The following is a 19310-nucleotide window of genomic DNA, read 5'->3' as shown; positions in this document are numbered from 1 at the left end:
TCTTTATGCAGTATTTATATGTCACTTTGAATTAAAGTGTTTGCTAAATGAATGAAATGTTAATTGTTTATAATTTAATGAGATTATAGTTGTTTGAAATTAAGACATAGTTTCTTTAGTATGAAAAGGTCTGGGAAGATTGTTCATCACCGGCTCTACAGCTACACAAAATAACTACTGCATGCGCCTCTGACAGACACCCAAGACTTGTACTCTTGTTTCTATGTTTCCTCCTGTGGGGTTGTGTTTTGCAAGGCTCAGTGATATCACTGGCATCCTCAACCTATGCCCAACATTGACTCCTGATATACTCATTTTATAACTGCATTGTATTGGGTCACACATAGTGAGAGTGCCGAGTAATGTGCGGGCTACCCAGCCTTGATTTGTTGTCTTGGATCTGGACAGAGCTGTGACAAGTGGGACTTACCCTGGGGTTAATTGCTCCACGCAGGGAAAATGCTCCTTTCTATTACTTTCTCATGTGATATGACTGAACATGACAGGGTTCACTGTATACCACAGAAGAAGAACATGGGTGAGGGGGGGGGGGGGGTTATTTCAGTAGAAAAACACAGGGTTCCTTTTTGATGTGTGGTATTGTCTTTTCTTCTTACTTTTTTTGTTGTTCTTGTTGATACACATTGTAAGTTAAATGAAAATTGGCATGCATCTGGCATGCTGCAGTGTCACGTCATTGTCTTTATTCCTGTCCTCAGACTAACTGAATGGAGGAATAATTCACTCCAGATTGGAGAGTTGTAATTAAGCTCCTCTCAGGTGGCAGTTTAGAGTTTTTGTTCTTTACAAAAATGTATGCACGCAGTTTAGTTTGTGGGCAGGGCAGTTTGTTACATCCACACCTAAAGGTGAAATGATACTGAATGTTGCTAGTGACTGTCACCGAATACCACAGAGCAATAGATTCACAAAATTATAATTGCTCCATGCTCCTCCCTATGCCCCTATCTGAGGCGCGGTCCTGGCCCATTCAGGCCTAGAGGGGATGCCCCTGAAACTAACCTCACCAAACCACCACCAGACTTGGTAGAAACCCCCCCCCCCCCCAACACACACACAACCGGCACCGGGGCGGGCGGTAATTAATTTCCACATTTAACTGCGAGGCAAAATACTAGCGTCCTGGGACATGCACGTGAGGCACCAGCCTGCTTTCTGTTTTCCAGGGATTAGGATAATTAGCCCCCGGAAGAGCATTACAGACAGATGGAGAGAGGAGATGGTAGCACCTCATGGCCATGGAGGATGATCCCTCCTGTGCTCCACAGCATATTGGGGGGAAAAGGAGGCTGTAAACAATCACTTTCCACCCAAGAAAGGAAAGAAAAAAAAAATGTTTGGCACAAATAGATCTCTGAATGGTATTCCGGGTTTTGTTACAGGATAGTCTCAAGATGAGTATTCTATTTGGTTCCAGATGTTTCAGTTATACGGTGTACACATTTGTGTCTTCTCCACTGTTCTGTAGTGTAGAAGACTGTAGGGTACCATACTCTAGTACTTTACTGATCCCCAGGGTGAATTACGGAGCAATTGTTGCAGCAGCAAAAGTGACCACCATCCAGACAAGTCAACAATGACACAATGATATATAATACAAATGACTGAATTAAATATGCATCAATGAATAAAATATACGGTACATAGGCATTTCACATTGAGAATATTACACAATCAAAGGCCTTTTTTTGGGGCTCACAGACTTGGGTTTGTATGTGTTTACAGGCTGTAAACTGCCTCTTTTTTTTCCCTGCGCAGTGTGCAACGGGTAATGCGGGGAGTGCATGTGTTCACGTGTGAGATGGTCAGGCAGGGCGTTTTGACAGCAGCTCCACTATCCAGACCGCTGCTAGGCCTCCAGACTCCCTCAGTCGCTTAATGAAAAAGAGAGCAGACTTGTTGCAAGCTGCCGATGCGGAAAACAGATTAACTCTGTTGGGCAATACCTCGGGTGGTGGAATGAGGAGAGAGTGTGTGAGAGAGGGAGGGGAGGCAAGGGTTGAGGCTATTCTGGCCTTTGGGGCCCATTCTGTTGGCCCCGGAATGCCGGCACATCACAGATGACATTAATGTTACAAGCCTCCTAACACATGTACGTCTTAACGATTTCTAGCACGGCCTGACAGCTTTGGCCGTCTTTACAGACAGACAGACTTGTTTTTTTCCTGCTTCCGTTTCTCACAAGCAGAACAGGAGAGAAATAAGTGACAGTTAGCTCCAGAGACTGTAACGCAGTGGTGCGCTATGTCTGAGGCTGGCATCTGACAAACCGCAATAGGGGTCCTGGAATTGTGAATCAGCTTGACTTCTGTGGGGGAGGTGGGGGGGGGGAAGCAAAGGAGGAGGGAGTGGAGTACAGGAAGGGGCTTTGATAGGTAGACAGAAGGTGTGAGTACAAAAAACGTGCCTGCTCCTGAACCAAATCGCTACACCTCTCCCCCACCTTTCACACATATACACACACACACACACCTACTTTAAAGTTATATCAATGTCTAACCATTTTACACACTTCACATCAACAAAGGCTTTGGTGCTCTCTCATGTTTTTTTTTGTTTGCAACTGGATTCTCAGTGTCCACACTGAGTACAAGAAGAGTTCCGTATCATCTATTGTAAATACTGATCCCTAGTATCGTATTCCAGACTGATATTCAATATAATATTTGATCTTATTGCTGTAAAAACACTTTTTCAAGATGCTATTAAAATGTTAAACTGTGACAAAACCTGCATGCTCTAATTGACAAACTATGTCTATTTACTTTGAAACTGTCGACACCAAGAATAGTCAACATCTACAGTTTTTTTACGTAATCTTTTTACTAAATTACATATTTATCCTAAGCTATAAAGGCTTTTTTATATCCGATGGCTTGTTGGTTCATTCTAGACCACTCTAGAATGAACAAATTCATTTCAAAGTAGCGCAAATAAAATACTGATAACATTTGGCATTTACCTTATGTGGCAAAGGTTAGTGGGGAAAAAGATTTAGCATGAAAAAAGGATTGCACTGTGCTTGTTTTGACTGTTCTGAAACCAGTGCTTTCAGGCTGCAAACAACCAATCATTCTGGTTCCCCTTGTGTAACATTTTGGTTCCAGAGAACACACTACGTTTATTTTACCATATGTGTGCAGAGACATGAGGAAACTACATTTGTCTATTGATTTAGTAGCGACATCTCAATGTTCTTTGACAAATCACCAGTAATGTTCCTTGACTCTCATGGTATTTTGGGACAAAGAAAGTTTGTAATTAAAATATGTTTAACCTCAGGTTCACAGCTGGTGAACACGTTGAATGTGGGCCACCGTCTTGCTGAGCAAGCTTAATTGCTTTATGTTAGTCTGCTTAGTTGATTAATTGCGTGAAAACATTTTCATGTGGGAAACCTATATATTTGAAGAGTTTTAACATCATCTGCACCAAAAAACTAAGTAAAAGCACAATTTGTTTTTTAAGGCAAACCTTGCTTACTTACAGGAACAGTATGGACGTATATATGTAAGTGGCACTCCGTCTTTGTTACATATGACACTAATGGAGCAGCCTTCTACCAACCAGTGTGACACACTTCAATGAATCTTCCTTTAAAATTTTACTGACAAAAAACGTAACATACAAACAAAAACATTAATTCTTTAGGTCTTAGTAAATCAGTAAATCGGTACATTGGTGTCGTCGGTCAGAAATAACTGTGTTGCTCCTTAACCTGACCATCTCCAACTGAGCAAGCACAAGTTGGTCACATGACCACCTTTCTCACCTGAATCTAATACATTAACCAATCAATGTATTTTACAGCTATGAATAAAATAATATTTCTCCATACATGAAATTATGAATTTACAGATTTAAATAAACAATATTCTAGATACTAATTTATTCAACAAAAACTATTCTTCAAATTGGCTCTTACAATATAATGTATGCAAATTACTTGCTTTGCAACCACTTCACTCTCCTTCATAACATGTTACATTAATTTGCTGGGAAATATTACAAGATAAATAATTGAACAGCTCATCTCCCATGTCAAATTAGTTGTAGACTTATAGTGTGGTCTTAACCTTAACCTCTAAACATACCAAGCAACCCTTTGGTACAGTTCTACTCACTAGACTCTAAATCAATGATGACTTTCTCAGAGACTATCCCAGTTGAATCCAGGTTAGATAAATAAATAAGAAGTGTCACTTCGGCAGTGGACCGAGTTATGATTGCTTAGTCCCTCAGTTTGTTAATTAAGTTTGTTAACCGGCAATGACAGTGCCTGAAACAGAACACATCACACGTAATGAGTCGTGAGCCGGTCCCCGTGATTCTACCAGACACCAGTCATGATTTAGTGTAGTGTCCTTTAAATAATGACATTGAAGCTTGTCTGAAGCTTAGAGACCGCTGTCACGGGTCTGTGGCATACATATTGTAAGATCATATGACAAACGCGTGTTAGGGAGCGAGTGACTGTTAAATTATGGCTGATGCATGACACGACATGACAAATTGATGCACGAATGTCATAATTCAAATAGATGCTTGCGGCCTTTGCTCTCTTGTTTACCAACGCAGCGTTGTGCTACTATCTGGTTCACTACAGCTTGCTAGCATTTCAGTCCTTGAGTTTCAAGCTCCCTCACTGAAGCAGCTAGAGCTAACCCTGTGCTATCTTCGAGGAGGTGAGTACATGACAGCTGTTTCTCCGCACGCAACTCTCTTCGCACTGTCTCTCTCCTTTTCCGAGCTCTCGCTGTAAAACCTTGAGTCGTGCTTGCCTTGGTCTCTTGATCCCACAAGCACCCTCGAGATTGGCCACGCGGATTTAAAGGTTGTCTTCCTTGCACACGCTTTTCTTTTAGTTGTGTTACAATCATCAGGGAAAACAGTTGAGGCTCCTCAGTCCCAGCGACCTCCCACCACACCAGCCAGGGGGAGCCCCCAGTGCCCACTCCGAGAGGATCTCCTCAGCAGATCCACAGGGTGTGTTGGGCTATACTGGCATTAAAACTGTTCAATCGAGTTTGACTCAATCAAGTCCATTTGTCCAAATCCATGTTTTCGGCAACTGAGCCCTCAATTTAGCAACATCGTTGTCCAAAAACAATGTTGGTTTTATGCACAATGTTTGTGATGTTACATACAGTACATACTTTATACGAGGGTTCCAGCACATAAAAAAAAAATCTTCTGAGATACACTGACAGGCCTTTTTGTTTGTGACCAGAGTTGCAGAGTATGCAGTTATTGCAGGAACCTTCATAGTAAACCTAGTAAACCTTTCGAAAAATGAGAAGGTCCCCACACGCAAGGCAGCTGCCGGTTGGTAATGAACTTGTCAGCTTTGAAGCTGTAGAGTTTGGGGTTTGTTGTTATATTATTCAATTCAGCACAGAGGTTGCTCCTCTCCCAGACCAGCCCCACACTCTGCCTTTGTTTTGCATGAGGAACACATTTCACCCTCTCCCCCTAGACCTGTAGTATTGAATAGCCTCTCATTCTAAACAAATAATCTGCTACCATAATGCCACTGCAGAGTATTCCCACAAATGCTAAATAGCCAAAACCCTCTTACAAGCAGAGGGATTTTCTTTTCTTTACCAACATCCCATCAATAGTAATAGCCTTGGCCTATAAAAGCATTAGGGACTTGACTGCACAAGGAGGTGAGGGCAGTGTGCACTGCATAGAGACAGATTAGTTGTGTTTGCCATCTTTCTTGGGTTGATGTCACAGACGATTGGTACATAGAATTAACACTTGATGTTAGAAAACTGACTTTCTTTCAAGAACAATTTTTTCACATTTGCATAAGTTCCAAAAATATACCAATGCCTGCTTCTTCTATTAGATGCTATATTTTACATTCATAAGGCATTTGGTTTGTCTGGGTAGCTATTATGATCCCATGCTTTGGGAGGGAGCTTGTTCCATCTTGGGTGTATGGTTTTCATGCAGTTCTATACAGTGCCCTCTCTGCTCATAAACCTCACATTGGATGATGTGAGTGAGATCTGCAAGATGCTCTCATCCATTTCGTTATTTGAAAAACAACACTTTTCTGTTGTGTCAGACATCAGGGCTCCACGTAGAGCTGTCAGAGGATTTTGTGTCCATGTTAGGGATCAGAGAGAACAATTTATGCTGTGCAATGAGCGTGACCAGCACGCAGAGGAAAGGTTGAGCGAACTGAAAAGAAGCAAGTGGTAAGAGTAGTGGACATAATGGCGTCAACCCCTAAAATCTTTGCACGGAGACATTTGTATTTTCTTTAGTAACATTGAGTAACATATAAACTAGCTGATGCACTAACCCTAACCCTGTATTATGTAGCATACGGTTCTTCAACGGACGTATTAGCAGTCCGACTGGTGGTAGGGTATTTACCTACCGTGTGAAAGCAGACATCGGGATTTGTCATGGAAGTGCAGACCAAATCATGCATCCATGTTGTGTGATGATGATTGGAGTCATTTCGTTCTAACCACTATGTGCCTCGACAAAAGCAACAAAAGATGTTCTTGTTACTGTAGGCTTCGGCTACACTATCAATATATTCAGTATATTTCAGTCTGCACACACTGAGACAGAAACTTTATAACCAAGCAGAAATTGTCGTCACCCAGTGTAGGTTGAATCTAGCGGTACTACCTATTACTCTTAAAAAAAGCATATTTTCATGAAATTGTACCTACTACCAACATAACATGGCAGAACATGCTTCTTTGAGGGATTTTGATCCAATATTGTAATATGTATTACTGCAGTATTTGTTGTTGCTTCAATGGCAGACTACAGTGTAGCTTATTAATTGACAATGTGACTTATGCATTTGATGGGCAAACAAATAAAAACCTGAATGATTTTACAAAAGGCATTTGCCTTGGATCTTTATCAGCGATTGTGTAATGAAACACGTGCTTAATGGATTTGTTTTAAGTGGCCTAATGGAGTTCTTGGTCTGAGTCCAATATATTCAGGAAGGCAACACAGAAAAAATTTAGACATTTAATATTGGACCATATATTTCTGTCAAGGGCACTAATCTCATTAGTAGTATTCCCGTGTGCCATTGAACAGGGTGCCTTTCGAACTACCGTTTCGCTTTGTGTCCCTTGCTTCTTTGATTGTGATTTCACTGAGCTTCGCGCGGCACGAGGGACTTTTGCGTCACGAACAAAGATCTGTGATGAGACTGGATGCACCTGTCAGAGTTGACCATATCAGTTAATGAGGAAAGTCCCCCAGGACGTTAACGAAGCCATTAACTGCTCATGTGAGAAACCACAAAGATGCAGTAGTGTTCATAGTAGTCAAATTAAAATTCGATGTGCATGGTCCTGAAATGTGAATATCCCGCCCTCTCGACGACGAGTTCCGTTCTAATCGGATTTGAAAAGACGTTGGTGAGTGCTCACGAATAATGGTTGTGTGCTGTGATAAAACAGCAGGATTTTATTACAATAGTCAAGCAGTGTTTGAAAAAGGACTACAATTTAAGCTCTGTGCATATTGTTACACCTCTTGAATAATTGCTTCTTATGCAAGACAAAACACAGGATTGCTTGATTTCCATAGACAGTGTTGTGCCAGGTCAAGCTCAATCTCATGTAAACACCAAAACATGTATTTAGCTTACAAGCTGTTTATAGTCATATTTACCATTCGTTCATTGCTTCATCCCTTTTTGTTACATGTAATATAAAGGTGGGAAGATTTTATTTAAGTAATTATATGGGATACAATGTACTGTATGCACTTTGAACCATTTTGATATATGTAATTGAATCTCCAAGCAGCTCTCGTACCAGACATCAATAAAGCTTTTACTGTATGCTACACTTTGTGAGTTAGAGATTTAGTCTTCGACACACCCATGGTGTTGGTACTAATAGTCTTTCTTTCATAGTTATCAATACACAAAAGAATGAAGAACTGGGGTGAGGGGAGTTGTGTGTGTGTGGGGGGGGGTTCAACGGCATTGGTAATAAACTCAGTTACTTTGTGATTGGTCTTGATTGTGAAATATGTCAGACAGACCCAGACCAAGGTAATTTTCATTTGAGCGCTTCCTATCCCTCTCTAGCCACTGGTGTCCCAAGGGGTCTGCCCTGCACCTCCCCCTCATTTGTCTACATTACCATTGCCTGTGTGCGGTAGGTCCGAATAACTGGGCCAGTTTTATATTTAGCCCTGTCCGCAAGCACCTTGAAAAAGAAGGTTACCTAGTCTTACTGAACCTCTGTCAACTATTGTCCACAAACTGTTGCCAGCAATAGTTGCTATTTTCTTACCATCTCCAGGTAACATGTTTTAATGTCTTTATAACAAACACTTCATGTTTTGAGCTTTTCAATCTTGCAATTCAAGCTCAAGAAATCATTTAAAAAGTTACTTCTACTTTCTTTTCATCACCCTTTGGCAAAATACAGTATTTTCAGATCAAGTCCAAGGGTGAGGATAATGGTGCTGTTTGAGAGTTTGATGTTCATCTATGGGGTAGGAACCCCCTTTTAAACTCAATGTGTCTTGTAATAATTTGGCCCACCATAAACAATGCAGCTCCATCCATAGTATGAAGACCAAAGTGCTATCCACAGGCTAAACACAAGCTCAGATATTAATTGCATCCTTAGTTGTAAAATCAATGTCAATTGCACTAAACCCAAGTCATTGCGACTCGTAGGTAGTCATCAAACTTTTTGATCTGTTTTAGAGCCCATTTTCATCAGGGAGGTTACCCCCAGGATATGTCCATACCCACCTAAACAGGTTTCTGACATCAGAATTAAAGGGCCCTTTCAAGTACCGATAATGAAAATTGTGCCCCAGAGCAACTGATTGACCCATGGCACAGAATATGCACATAAAACCATAGTCTTGGCAGTTCTGCAGTAAAGGGCTATTACTTTCCACCTCAGTGTTACAGTTAGTTTATAACTCACAAATAACCTCATAAAATGAGTCTGGTCAGTTGTTGAACATCGCACACAGGGATAACCAAAACACAATTTTTGTGGAAATTACCATTGTTTTTAATCGATTCAATTTCAAGGCCCAAATACTAAATACTCAAAGCTCTGATCATCACCGAGCAAAATCTTTTTGCCTTCAGGCATTTTGATGTTTGAATGACGTCATGCGTTAAGGTGACAAACAGAATATCAGGCTCATGTGTATTGTCTAATAAACGACCTATCGCTGCAACCACAGATGTGGTCGGCCTGCATAAAGAGTCGGTCTGTCTCAGCAGCCACCCTCCTGTGTCGTCCCACACAAGGAGAATGGCATTGGAGACAGAGACCATTATTTACACCTCTTAGGAGCAACAGTCTCCAGCTGCTGCTGCTGGTGAACAAGGGTTTTTTTGTCCTGCTGCGAGCCACCTTTGTGTCATGATGTGACAAGATGCCAGGGTTGCAGGTTTGGTTCTACCTCTACCTCTGAATGCGGACAAAGAAGGGTGGCGGACTGGGGGGTGGGAGGAGGAGGAGGAGGGGGTTTGTGTGGAGGGGGTTGGTGGGGAGGGTTGGGACAGATCTGGGCCTCTATCCACCTGGCTTTAGTTTTCATTGTCTCTGTCTCTTGTATTGGATTTGGCAGAGCAAGCCTGGAGGTGAGTTTTGGCACATCTGTACTAACAATGGATCTGAAATGGGGGAGTTTTTTTTCCTCCTTTGCATTGTGTAAGTGGATTGTCCATTGGAGGTGTGCAGCACATTGTGTCGTGTTTCTGGGCAGGGATTTCAGATTGTTTTAAAGGGCAACTGTGTCTCCCCCACTCCCACCCTCTTAGATACTGCAATCAATTCATTTTCCCCTGGGTAGTCCTCAAGTTCTTGTCACATATACCATGAACCATCCCACAAACATTATTGGCCTCTGCTGTCAAGCAAGGTAAATAGGCCATAACTATTTACATGCAGTGAAATAGTAGACACTTCTCATTCTTATAAAAAGTAAAAAACAAACAAAAAAAAAGAAGGTATTTTTCAGGTGTGCTGATAGCGAGCGCACCCCTCGCCCCATTATCATAACAAGGGATGCCCGTGTGACACAGACCGCAAAACTCCCACCCTGACAGATTATCCAGTGTGAATGTTTGAGAATGATAATGAGATCAAAACACCAGGCTAAGCTGAGAGGAGAGGAAGGGAGGAAGGGGGGGAAAGAGGTGGAGGGAAAGAGAGCGCGATAGCTGCGATAAATTGCAGAAGCAGAACCACTTGAGCATTAAATTAGATTTTACAAATGTGTTGTTACCTGACAGTCCTTGGATGAGGGAGATATCACAACATTATAGGGTTGCATGAGTATTGCTAATCATATCAAACAAATAGGAATGGCTAGAAGCTTTGATGGAGTTGGATGTATATGCGATATTAGACGGTGAGTTAGAGGGGTGCGTAACATCATCAAAAGACCCGTTCTCATTATGAACCTAAACATTATATGGCTAAATGTAATTTATATGATAATATATTAGGCTTTGTGAAAGCTTTGCCCAATAACAGCACATTTGTTTGAGTACTGTTACAGTGCATTACAGTCTGTGTCACGTCCAGCTCGATTTCAGAATTTGAAGGACATACGATAGTGGGGAAAATTCCACATCTGCAAACAGAAGTGAGTTCAGTACATCATGTTTATCATCATCTCTTTCAGTATCAGTGACTAACCAACTTCAGGGTTTCCCACAGAAAATGTGTTAGTTAAGGTGGTAGGGTGGGGTTTGCCGTCAGACCGGGGGGTTGGGGGGTGGGGGGGGGGCTAGTTAGACCAATGTGTTCTGCATAGAAGGGAGATTGGCATTGGTCACTGTTTGGAATTAAAGGGAGCAAACATGACAGAGTAACACAGTGGATCTTTTTTTGTTTTGACTACGTAGTTAAGGCAGCAGGCGTGTGTTGCTTAGGCGGCCGCCTTAGCTGCAAAGTGCTGCAGGAAACCCTGAACTTGCATGACATTAAAATAATGATCTACTGACCAAAACCATGTATCGACCAACACAGTTTAATTGCCGGATTGGACATTAGAAGGTTTGCAAGTTGAACCAACTGGAAACCAGCATTAACACCTCAGAACCAGAACTAGTTTCATGTTGGTGGAAAGGTATATTTGCCAAAACAGCATTTGTATTTAGTGTAAGATGTCTGTACAAGATACAATTGTTGTCATCTTGCACGTCACTGTAAGGATGTTGGCCAATTCTGTATTTACAGTAGTTTTCTACAGTAGATGCCATAAGTGGTTTTAATAGAGGTACAGGATGTATCATCAAGGCATATAAAACTTTTGCTCTTGAATGATGAATGGATGCTTTTATTCAATTCTAGCAAGTCAAGCAGAAAGTAATGCACTGTATGTGCCTTGGAAAGTCAACAATAAGATAGCACCTTCCATTTCAAAGAGTCACCTTAATTGAAAAGAATCTGATGGTGTTTTAGCATTTTTATATTTCTCAAGTGCACGCTATTCAATTAATCAGGTGTTCTACAGCAGTCACATCAAACATTTGCATTGCGTTGTACTTTACGTTGTCCTTTGCAACTACTGTAATGAGGAACATATCGAGTCTGACACTGGTTTCTCTTTCAAAAGTTCAAAGTGTTTAGCAAGCACTTCGTACAGGTTTTAGTTTGCCGACATCTTTTTTTCTCTCATTGTGGGGCAGAGTGCTTTTGCAACATCCAGAGAGAGGGGAAGCTATTCACAGACATGTTGGGAATACTCCCAGAAAGCGAGTACAAAAGAGTACTCTCCAAAATGCAGTGGGTAAGCGCACATGTATCTAAGAGCATAATGAAATCGTCTCATTGGTAGGGATCTGGCACTGGTCTGCTTGGCTATGGTTAGTGTGAGAACAAGCATACTGTATGGTACAATAGAGGGCAGTTTTTCACAGGGACCAGCATAGCATGGATTGCTTTGCTTTTTCAGCTTGACTTTTTCAGTCTTCTAATAAGATCAGTTTCTCACTGTTACGTACTTGGGATGTGTTATGATAAATAACACCTTATTAACATAATTAACTAACACCAACTTACTCTCAAGAGGGAGGGAAAACACGTCACCGAGATTTTGATACACCAAAAAACAAGCGTTGAGCGTACAGTGGAACACTGCCTTCACGTAGAAGGCTGCGGTCCATCAGGACCAAAACCTCACGCCACACAAACAGTTTCTTCCCCTCCGCTGTTGGCCTCCTCAACAAGAGCAAGAGTTTACACTGACTTTAATGACTTAATGTCTTAAAACTATTTGCATTTTGCACTACATTACAATACTGTATCTTCTGTAATATTTGTATTTTATATTGTAAATTACTACAACTTTTATTTTATATTTAATTTAAATTGTATTCTACTTAGTATTGTTAGTTTATGTATCCCTTAGTATAGTATATACCACATATTTAAATTTAAGATTCCTATATGTTTATTGTATGCACCTTCCTGCCAAAGCAAATTCCTTGTCTGTGCAAACTTTCATGGCGAAAAAATCCCTTTCTGATTCTGATTCTGAAACAGAATCATCTTGAGAGGAGCTGAGACACTCAGTCAGCAAAAGCTTGCAGAAGAAGAAGAAAATGAAATAATGCGCAAAGGGCAAACAGACACTTTCCCTCACGTGTGCATGCCTGCATGTATGACAGAAAGAAATAATAGTAAATACAATTTTATATCAGTGCCCCATGTCTCACCACATCCCATACCTAACACAGGTTTGTAACCCTCTCACATCCTGGACTGAATATGGTCTATCTCTGAGCCAATCACTAACCCTCTCACATCCTGGACTGAATATGGTCTATCTCTGAGCCAATCACTAACCCTCTCACATCCTGGACTGAATATGGTCTATCTCTGAGCCAATCACTAACCCTCTCACATCCTGGACTGAATATGGTCTAGCTGGGACTGCTGACGGTTGGTATTGTGGGAAGCCCCCCCCCCCCCCCCCTTTTTAATATTAAGATTAAATTGTCTCAGCTATTCCCCCTCAGGCAGTGAATTCATTCTGTTTAGCGTTAACTATTGTAGCTTTTAACAACAGCTGAATCCACAAATGCTCACAGAGAGCCAAATGATAAAAACCGTCTGCTGCAATTATTGGCTGATTTGTGAACGAGGCTACTACTCTAGAGATTAATTAAAGGCCTTAGCGAAGTAGACTATGCAATTAAAAAAATCTGTCTTTTAGTCTATCGACCGACATTCACGAGACAAAAATTCCAAACTTGAAGTTAATCTTGATTTGCCTTATATTTTTGTAATGAGTAGCATCCTTTTTTAGAACAAGGAGTGGTTCTTTAAGTGTGAATTAGTTCAATAGTTATACGCCATCACACTGTGGATTTTGTGGTGCAAAAAATGAATCACTTATTCCTCATTATTTGATGCAAGTCTGAGGATTCCTAGCACATTAAGCGTTACCATTGTGCTTATGGCAGGCTTCTGAAAATGGCGATGCAAATTAGCCTGGGGATTTTCCACCCAAGGAACAGGTTCCCCCTGTTTATTAAATTTGTTAAAGTGCTTTAGAGAAATGCACATGTTATCCTCTTAACAGTCAAATTACTATATATACTCCAGCAATTACTTAATGTACTGTAATGAGCTTTCCTCATGAAACGGAAGGATTCATTTAATGCTGCAGTGTCTTGTACCAGGCAGTTTATGCATCGCATACTCTCCCGATCCAAGGGGCCTTGGGTCATAAATACTGAAATGCTTGCTTGGCTTCCTGGTTGTTCACCCTGCAGTAAGACAGCTCTGTGCTGTTGACCATTCACACGCTCTGGCTAGGAGGCATCAGTGGGAGCCAGGTGCTGCTTCTCCTGACCTCTCTGCCCTCTGTTACTATGCCATCTTCAGGCAAACACTGAAATATTGATTGCAACGTGTATCGATTGGAGCTTCCTTCTTTTTTGCTTAGTTTGAGATCCTACTGTATACTGGTCTCTTGGCTCTCCCATACGTCTCCAAGCTGTCATGACTTTTTTCTAACTTACCACCACACCTTCAGTTGTTGTCCATGACCTGTATTTATATTACTTGTTAGGCTGTTAGTCCTCCACTGTACCTATTACTTTATGTATCTTATGAGTTTTATTGATTTAATTCAATAGTTCATGCTATACCTGAAAGCTCCTACTAGTTTTGAGCCCTACTTTTCTACCAGTCTTGTTTTAAGGAAAAATGAAAGGTTACCCTAATGGGTGGAAGAGAGTTTACGCTCTTGTTTTGATGGAGCCGTTTTCTTTTTCCCCTCTCCCCGGTTCCATTACTGCTACAGACTTCAAAGCCGATGTTGGTTTTCACAGCCTTTCCTAAAAGTGGGAGTGAGGCTCTCTGTATTTGGAGAGCAAATGTAATGCCAGACCTAATACACACAATTCACATTTGCAGACAGTTTTTAGAGTAAAAACCCTACATTTATTTTCACTGTGGTTGGACAGCCAGAAAAACCAAGTAAGAAAATAGTTTGTGTAGTTGCTAAGGCAACTTTCTCCTTTGTTTTTGCAGGGGGGATTTTCGAACAAACTGAAGGACCGGTTCCATTTGTCAGTTCTGAGGAGCTTGCCTTTAAATTTGCTGTCAATAACATCAACAGAAACAGGACTTTGTTGCCAAACACAACCCTAACGTACGACATACAGAGGATTAATATCTACGACAGTTTTGAGGCATCAAGAAAAGGTGAGTGACCGAGCTGTGAGAGGAAGCAAGGGCAACACGTGGTCGTAAAGTAACCTTTGGCTTTAGAACCAATAAGTAAATTGCCCATCAAATGCTAATATTTAAGTGGAGAAAAGGGCACTTTAAACAATTATATGGGATATCATATAATATTAAAAAGACTGTATTTTTTTTTTTTAATAAACATTTTGATGAAAATTGCATGATAACAATCACTCTCTTCCCCATCCTAGCTTGTGACCAACTGTCATTAGGTGTAGTGGCAATATTTGGACCATCTCATAGCTCATCTTCAAATGCAGTCCAGTCCATCTGTAATGCATTGGAAGTGCCACACATTCAAGTGCGTTGGAAACATCACCCAATGGACAACAGGGACACCTTTTATGCCAACCTCTACCCGGATTATTCTTCTCTAAGCTACGCCATTCTGGACCTTGTGCAGTTCCTTAAATGGAAAACAGCCACTGTTGTATATGACGACAGCACAGGTGAGTCCTAGCACATAGCCAGAACATTTTCTAAAATATGAATTAATGTCCATTTAGGCCGCAAAGGTATATTTGATAGAACAAATAAACGAACATAGCATGATTTAATATACCTTGTACAATGTAATGCTAGTGAAATACTGAATTGGGTTTTCCACTTTTCTGTTTGTTTAACCTGTCTGATGCCGTCCCTGTGAGAGTTTTTCTGCTGTTTGTCTCCTAAAGGTCTTATTAGACTACAGGAACTGATAATGGCCCCCTCCAGGTACAACATCCGGCTAAAGATTCGCCAGCTTCCTCTGGACACCACTGACACCAGACCCCTTCTGAAGGAGATGAAGAGAGGCAGGGAGTTCCGCATCATTTTCGACTGCAACCACGCAATGGCTGCCCAGATTCTCAAACAGGTGAAATAATCCAACTGTATTTGCTGTGCAGCTTCACACAGCTGTCTTAAGCAGGCTGGCTCATACTGGCTGCGAAGTGCCATATAAACAAACGAAGGGCCCCGATAAACAAACATGTTAAGATTTTACAAAGTTAATTGTAGGCTATATCATTTAAGCTACAGAGCTAATTTCCCTGAACTGGTAACAAATGGCAATTTATATGTTAACCCTGGGCAACAAAACGTTCAAACCTTCTTTCCGTTTGTTTAATCTAATTTTGAAAATGGTATAAGTCTGGGCCTGTTCTGGTTCTCTCTTCAAACTGACGGTCTCACCTGAACCCTCCAGGTAAAAGAGAAAGAATGTGAAAACACAGCAGGACAAGCAGACCTTCTGTCTATAACAGTCTGGAAGCCATGTCCCAGGTGCCTCTTAAAAGCACTGACCTCTTTTGCAGTGGTTCCATCCCTGTGGCATTTAGTCTCGTTTCTTTAAGTGGCACTATCAGTGTGGAACCAGGGGGTAGATGGAAGGTTTTCAAAATCAGGTTGATGGAGAAGAAATAAATTTAGGGGCCCTAAATCCAAATATAAAAAAACGATGTAAAGATATAGGCCATCGTGCACAACCACTAATATTAAGATGCCATTAAGAGAATGATTCTCCTAAAGAATATAGAAGAGGTTGTTTTAATGTCATGTACCCTCTTTACCATTGGCAGATGGAGAAATGGCTTTGCCTTTGTAAAGCGCAGAAACATATTTAAGTAACCTTGGGTATTCTTCACAACAGATGGTACAATTAAAGAGCAAGGCTGCAGCCATGGGAAAATAAAGCATTTGAATGTAGATTGAGTGAAACAAGTGGCGGGGTGGGGGGGCGGCTGAGATAAAAGAAACAAGATTACGGATCTCTATTGATTGAAGGCCCCTTCTCCCTTGGGATAAAGTCATGTGATGAGCTATTTAAAGCCGTTTGAATGTATGACATTAAAAACAGCCTCTGGCGCTTTCAAAACTTTTATTTCTGATTTAAATGTTAAAATGCACTTGTGAGGTCATCATTTGCAACTGTCATAAACCTCACCCGAATGGCGAGCATCAAATAGTGAATATACTTTTCAACATACAGGATGACACATTTTTTTGTGAATGTATTCACAGATTGCTTTGAGTTGTGTTCTATTGTGTTTGTTTTGATGGTATTATTGCAAATCAGCCCGACGTGACCAAGTGACCATTATCTTTGTCCTGTCTTTCCATCCCTCTCTCCCCCCACTTTTCCTCCCCCTATCTATCTACCTCTCTTTCTTTTGCAGGCCCAAACCATGGGGATGATGACAGAGTACTACCACTATATCTTCACCACTCTGGTAATGTCCCTTGCTTGTTAATGCAAATTGAGTCTCGTTTGTTCTCATCTCTCCGCTCTCCGCCCGGGTTTTTGATGAATGCTGTTTAATTGCCAATGGGGTTTGGATCTGGTCCATAATATCAATTCTGTTTGACAAACTGGCACCATAATGGAGTCTTCAGTATTCTGCTGCAAACACTTCCCTCTCTGTTAAAGTCAACTGAAGTCTTTGAGGAGGCAATACAAAGGCAACAGATTGGAAGTCAATAGTGAATGTCACTTCAGTGTAGTAGAGGCAGAAATGCCAAGACAGATACTCCATTGCTGCTTTCTCCCTTATGCAAACTGTCTTTCTCAGTCTCTCTCTGTCTCTCTCTCTCTCTCTCTCTCTCTCTCTCTCTCTCTCTCTCACACACACCAACACACACTAGTCTCTGGCATGATGGACTTGGCCACTCTGTTGTGATAATGTGATATGACGTACGGGGCCAAGCGTGACGTGTGTCATCTTTCACACTCAACAGCGTGGAAATGCCATTGTTCTGCCACACGTCACTGTTTGTGTACCACAACCGAAGCTTTCATGGTGAAGGACCTCAAGCTTTCTCTGTTGCCAAAAAGCATTAGGCTGAAAACATATGGAGCTGCAGGTCTTTGAGCAAGTTAACACACTAATGATACTGAATATCATCTTGTCTACCACATATTTTGTATTATCATCTCTTAATGATGTTCAGACGCGTCTCAAATCATCGGCTTTCAGAGAGATGTTCTATATATCCCTTTTTTTTTTTTTTACTGTTGAATATTGTCCCTGAACCTGACTGTGGGATACGTATAAAACTATCATACTGTCATTTTGATGGACACACTATTATAAAGATTATACTGTACATGGCGAGCCCGATTGACTTGATCTAATGAATACATGCATGACATGTTTGGCAACAGAATTCACCGTTGATGACATTCTGCGATAGGGCTCATCTTTTATCATCTCGGGGGGTGACCGAGAAGCCAACTTATTAGAGCGCGAAGAGGCAACATTGGAGTAGTAGGGGGTAATAGGCTGCCTTGTCCACAGAAATGAGTCTGTCATGGTGCAAGCCTTTCAACCCTACAAGGTTATCTTCAAGAACTTTGCTGGAGAACTCTATTGTCAGCTACCTCCCTGAACCTCTGTGTTCCCTCTTTGTTCATAACACAACAGTGTGAAGTTGCATATTTTTAGGGCTGGAGTCTCCATTTTAATTACATAAGTAGGCTAATGTTAAGCTGGCTCCATCTGCCTTGTCCATGTTTAAAGCTAGGCTGTGGAAACAAAGGGGATTTCAGAAGCCAGGACACGTACAGTATTTATTGAATGTTGAAACCTGTTTATCTTAGTTATGATTTTAATCTCATGAATGGGTGGGCCATGCATTTAATGTTGTTTTACTTGTATATAGTGACAGAATTCTGGTTTTAATATCTAATGTATCTTAAAAACAGTCTACATTTAGAGTTTATACACTACAACTTGTTTTAAATTGGCAGGGAACTTCATAAACTCCATTTAGTATGGAAGGGACCTCCTCTTGTCTTCCATCAAGGAAATGGAGTGCTGGGTAAACCTGCAGTACGCACGCCGTGATGGCGGAGAGGGGGGTTGGGGGGTAAAAGAGAAATTTTGTATCTGCAGGCAACCGTTCTTCCGCGTTATGTCTTACACGCTCCTCCAAACCCCACAGGGTGCTAATGAAATATCTATTATGTTCCTCCTAAGTGTCTTTTCTAGGCCCCTTCCGGCCCGTTTCAACAAGATACGTGTTGAAATGTGGCTTCACACTTGAGCCAGAGTTGGTTGCCATTAAAATTACACTTGCTCTGATTAAATCAGTTTGCTTATAGGTTGCAGAGGGATTGTAGATTCTGTATTATTAATTTGCTCCAGCAGATTGTCGTTTTACCCTTTTAATGTTGCGAATGAACAGGGTTGGGTTTGTTTACTAAGGACACATTTTAAATGAGCCCTGTTTTAGGATTTAATCTGACAACAACAGCTACAGTGTACTGCAAGCCATCATGTTGAGAGAGTTCTGTAATGCCACTTTGGGTCATCAATCTAACTGAGTAGTGTTTGCAAGCATAAGAGGCTTGTTTCAGTCTACACAACCCATCCAATACCAGGATGACGTCTGTGAATGTTAATAGCGGGGAGGGAAAACGCATATAGAAACCAAGACCAACCGTATCAGTTCCATAGTGAGGCACACACCTAAACCTTATCCCCTTGTGCTCACACAGCTCAAAGCCCCGAATCATCCCGTCCGCTCTTTTATGTAGCCTTAATACATCTTCTTTTTTACCAC

The 19310-nt window shown here is 41.2% G+C and overlaps 1 protein-coding gene across 1 annotated transcript in view; it reads left to right on the top strand.

Annotated features, from left to right (window-relative positions):
* grik3 (glutamate ionotropic receptor kainate type subunit 3) overlaps window positions 1-19310 on the top strand; it is a 61430-nt gene that overhangs the window by 17556 nt on the left and 24564 nt on the right. Inside the window, exons 2-5 of the mRNA XM_084710265.1 lie at window positions 14553-14726; window positions 14960-15217; window positions 15443-15624; window positions 16925-16978. Of these exons, the coding sequence (XP_084566391.1) occupies window positions 14553-14726; window positions 14960-15217; window positions 15443-15624; window positions 16925-16978 (668 nt within the window). The remainder of the gene's footprint in view (window positions 1-14552; window positions 14727-14959; window positions 15218-15442; window positions 15625-16924; window positions 16979-19310) is intronic.

Source organism: Hypomesus nipponensis, chromosome 2 (assembly GCF_054491055.1).
Source record: "Hypomesus nipponensis isolate SF chromosome 2, ASM5449105v1, whole genome shotgun sequence".
In the NCBI taxonomy this organism is placed as follows: Eukaryota; Metazoa; Chordata; class Actinopteri; order Osmeriformes; family Osmeridae; genus Hypomesus; species Hypomesus nipponensis.
This window is presented reverse-complemented; position numbering and strand designations above follow the sequence as displayed.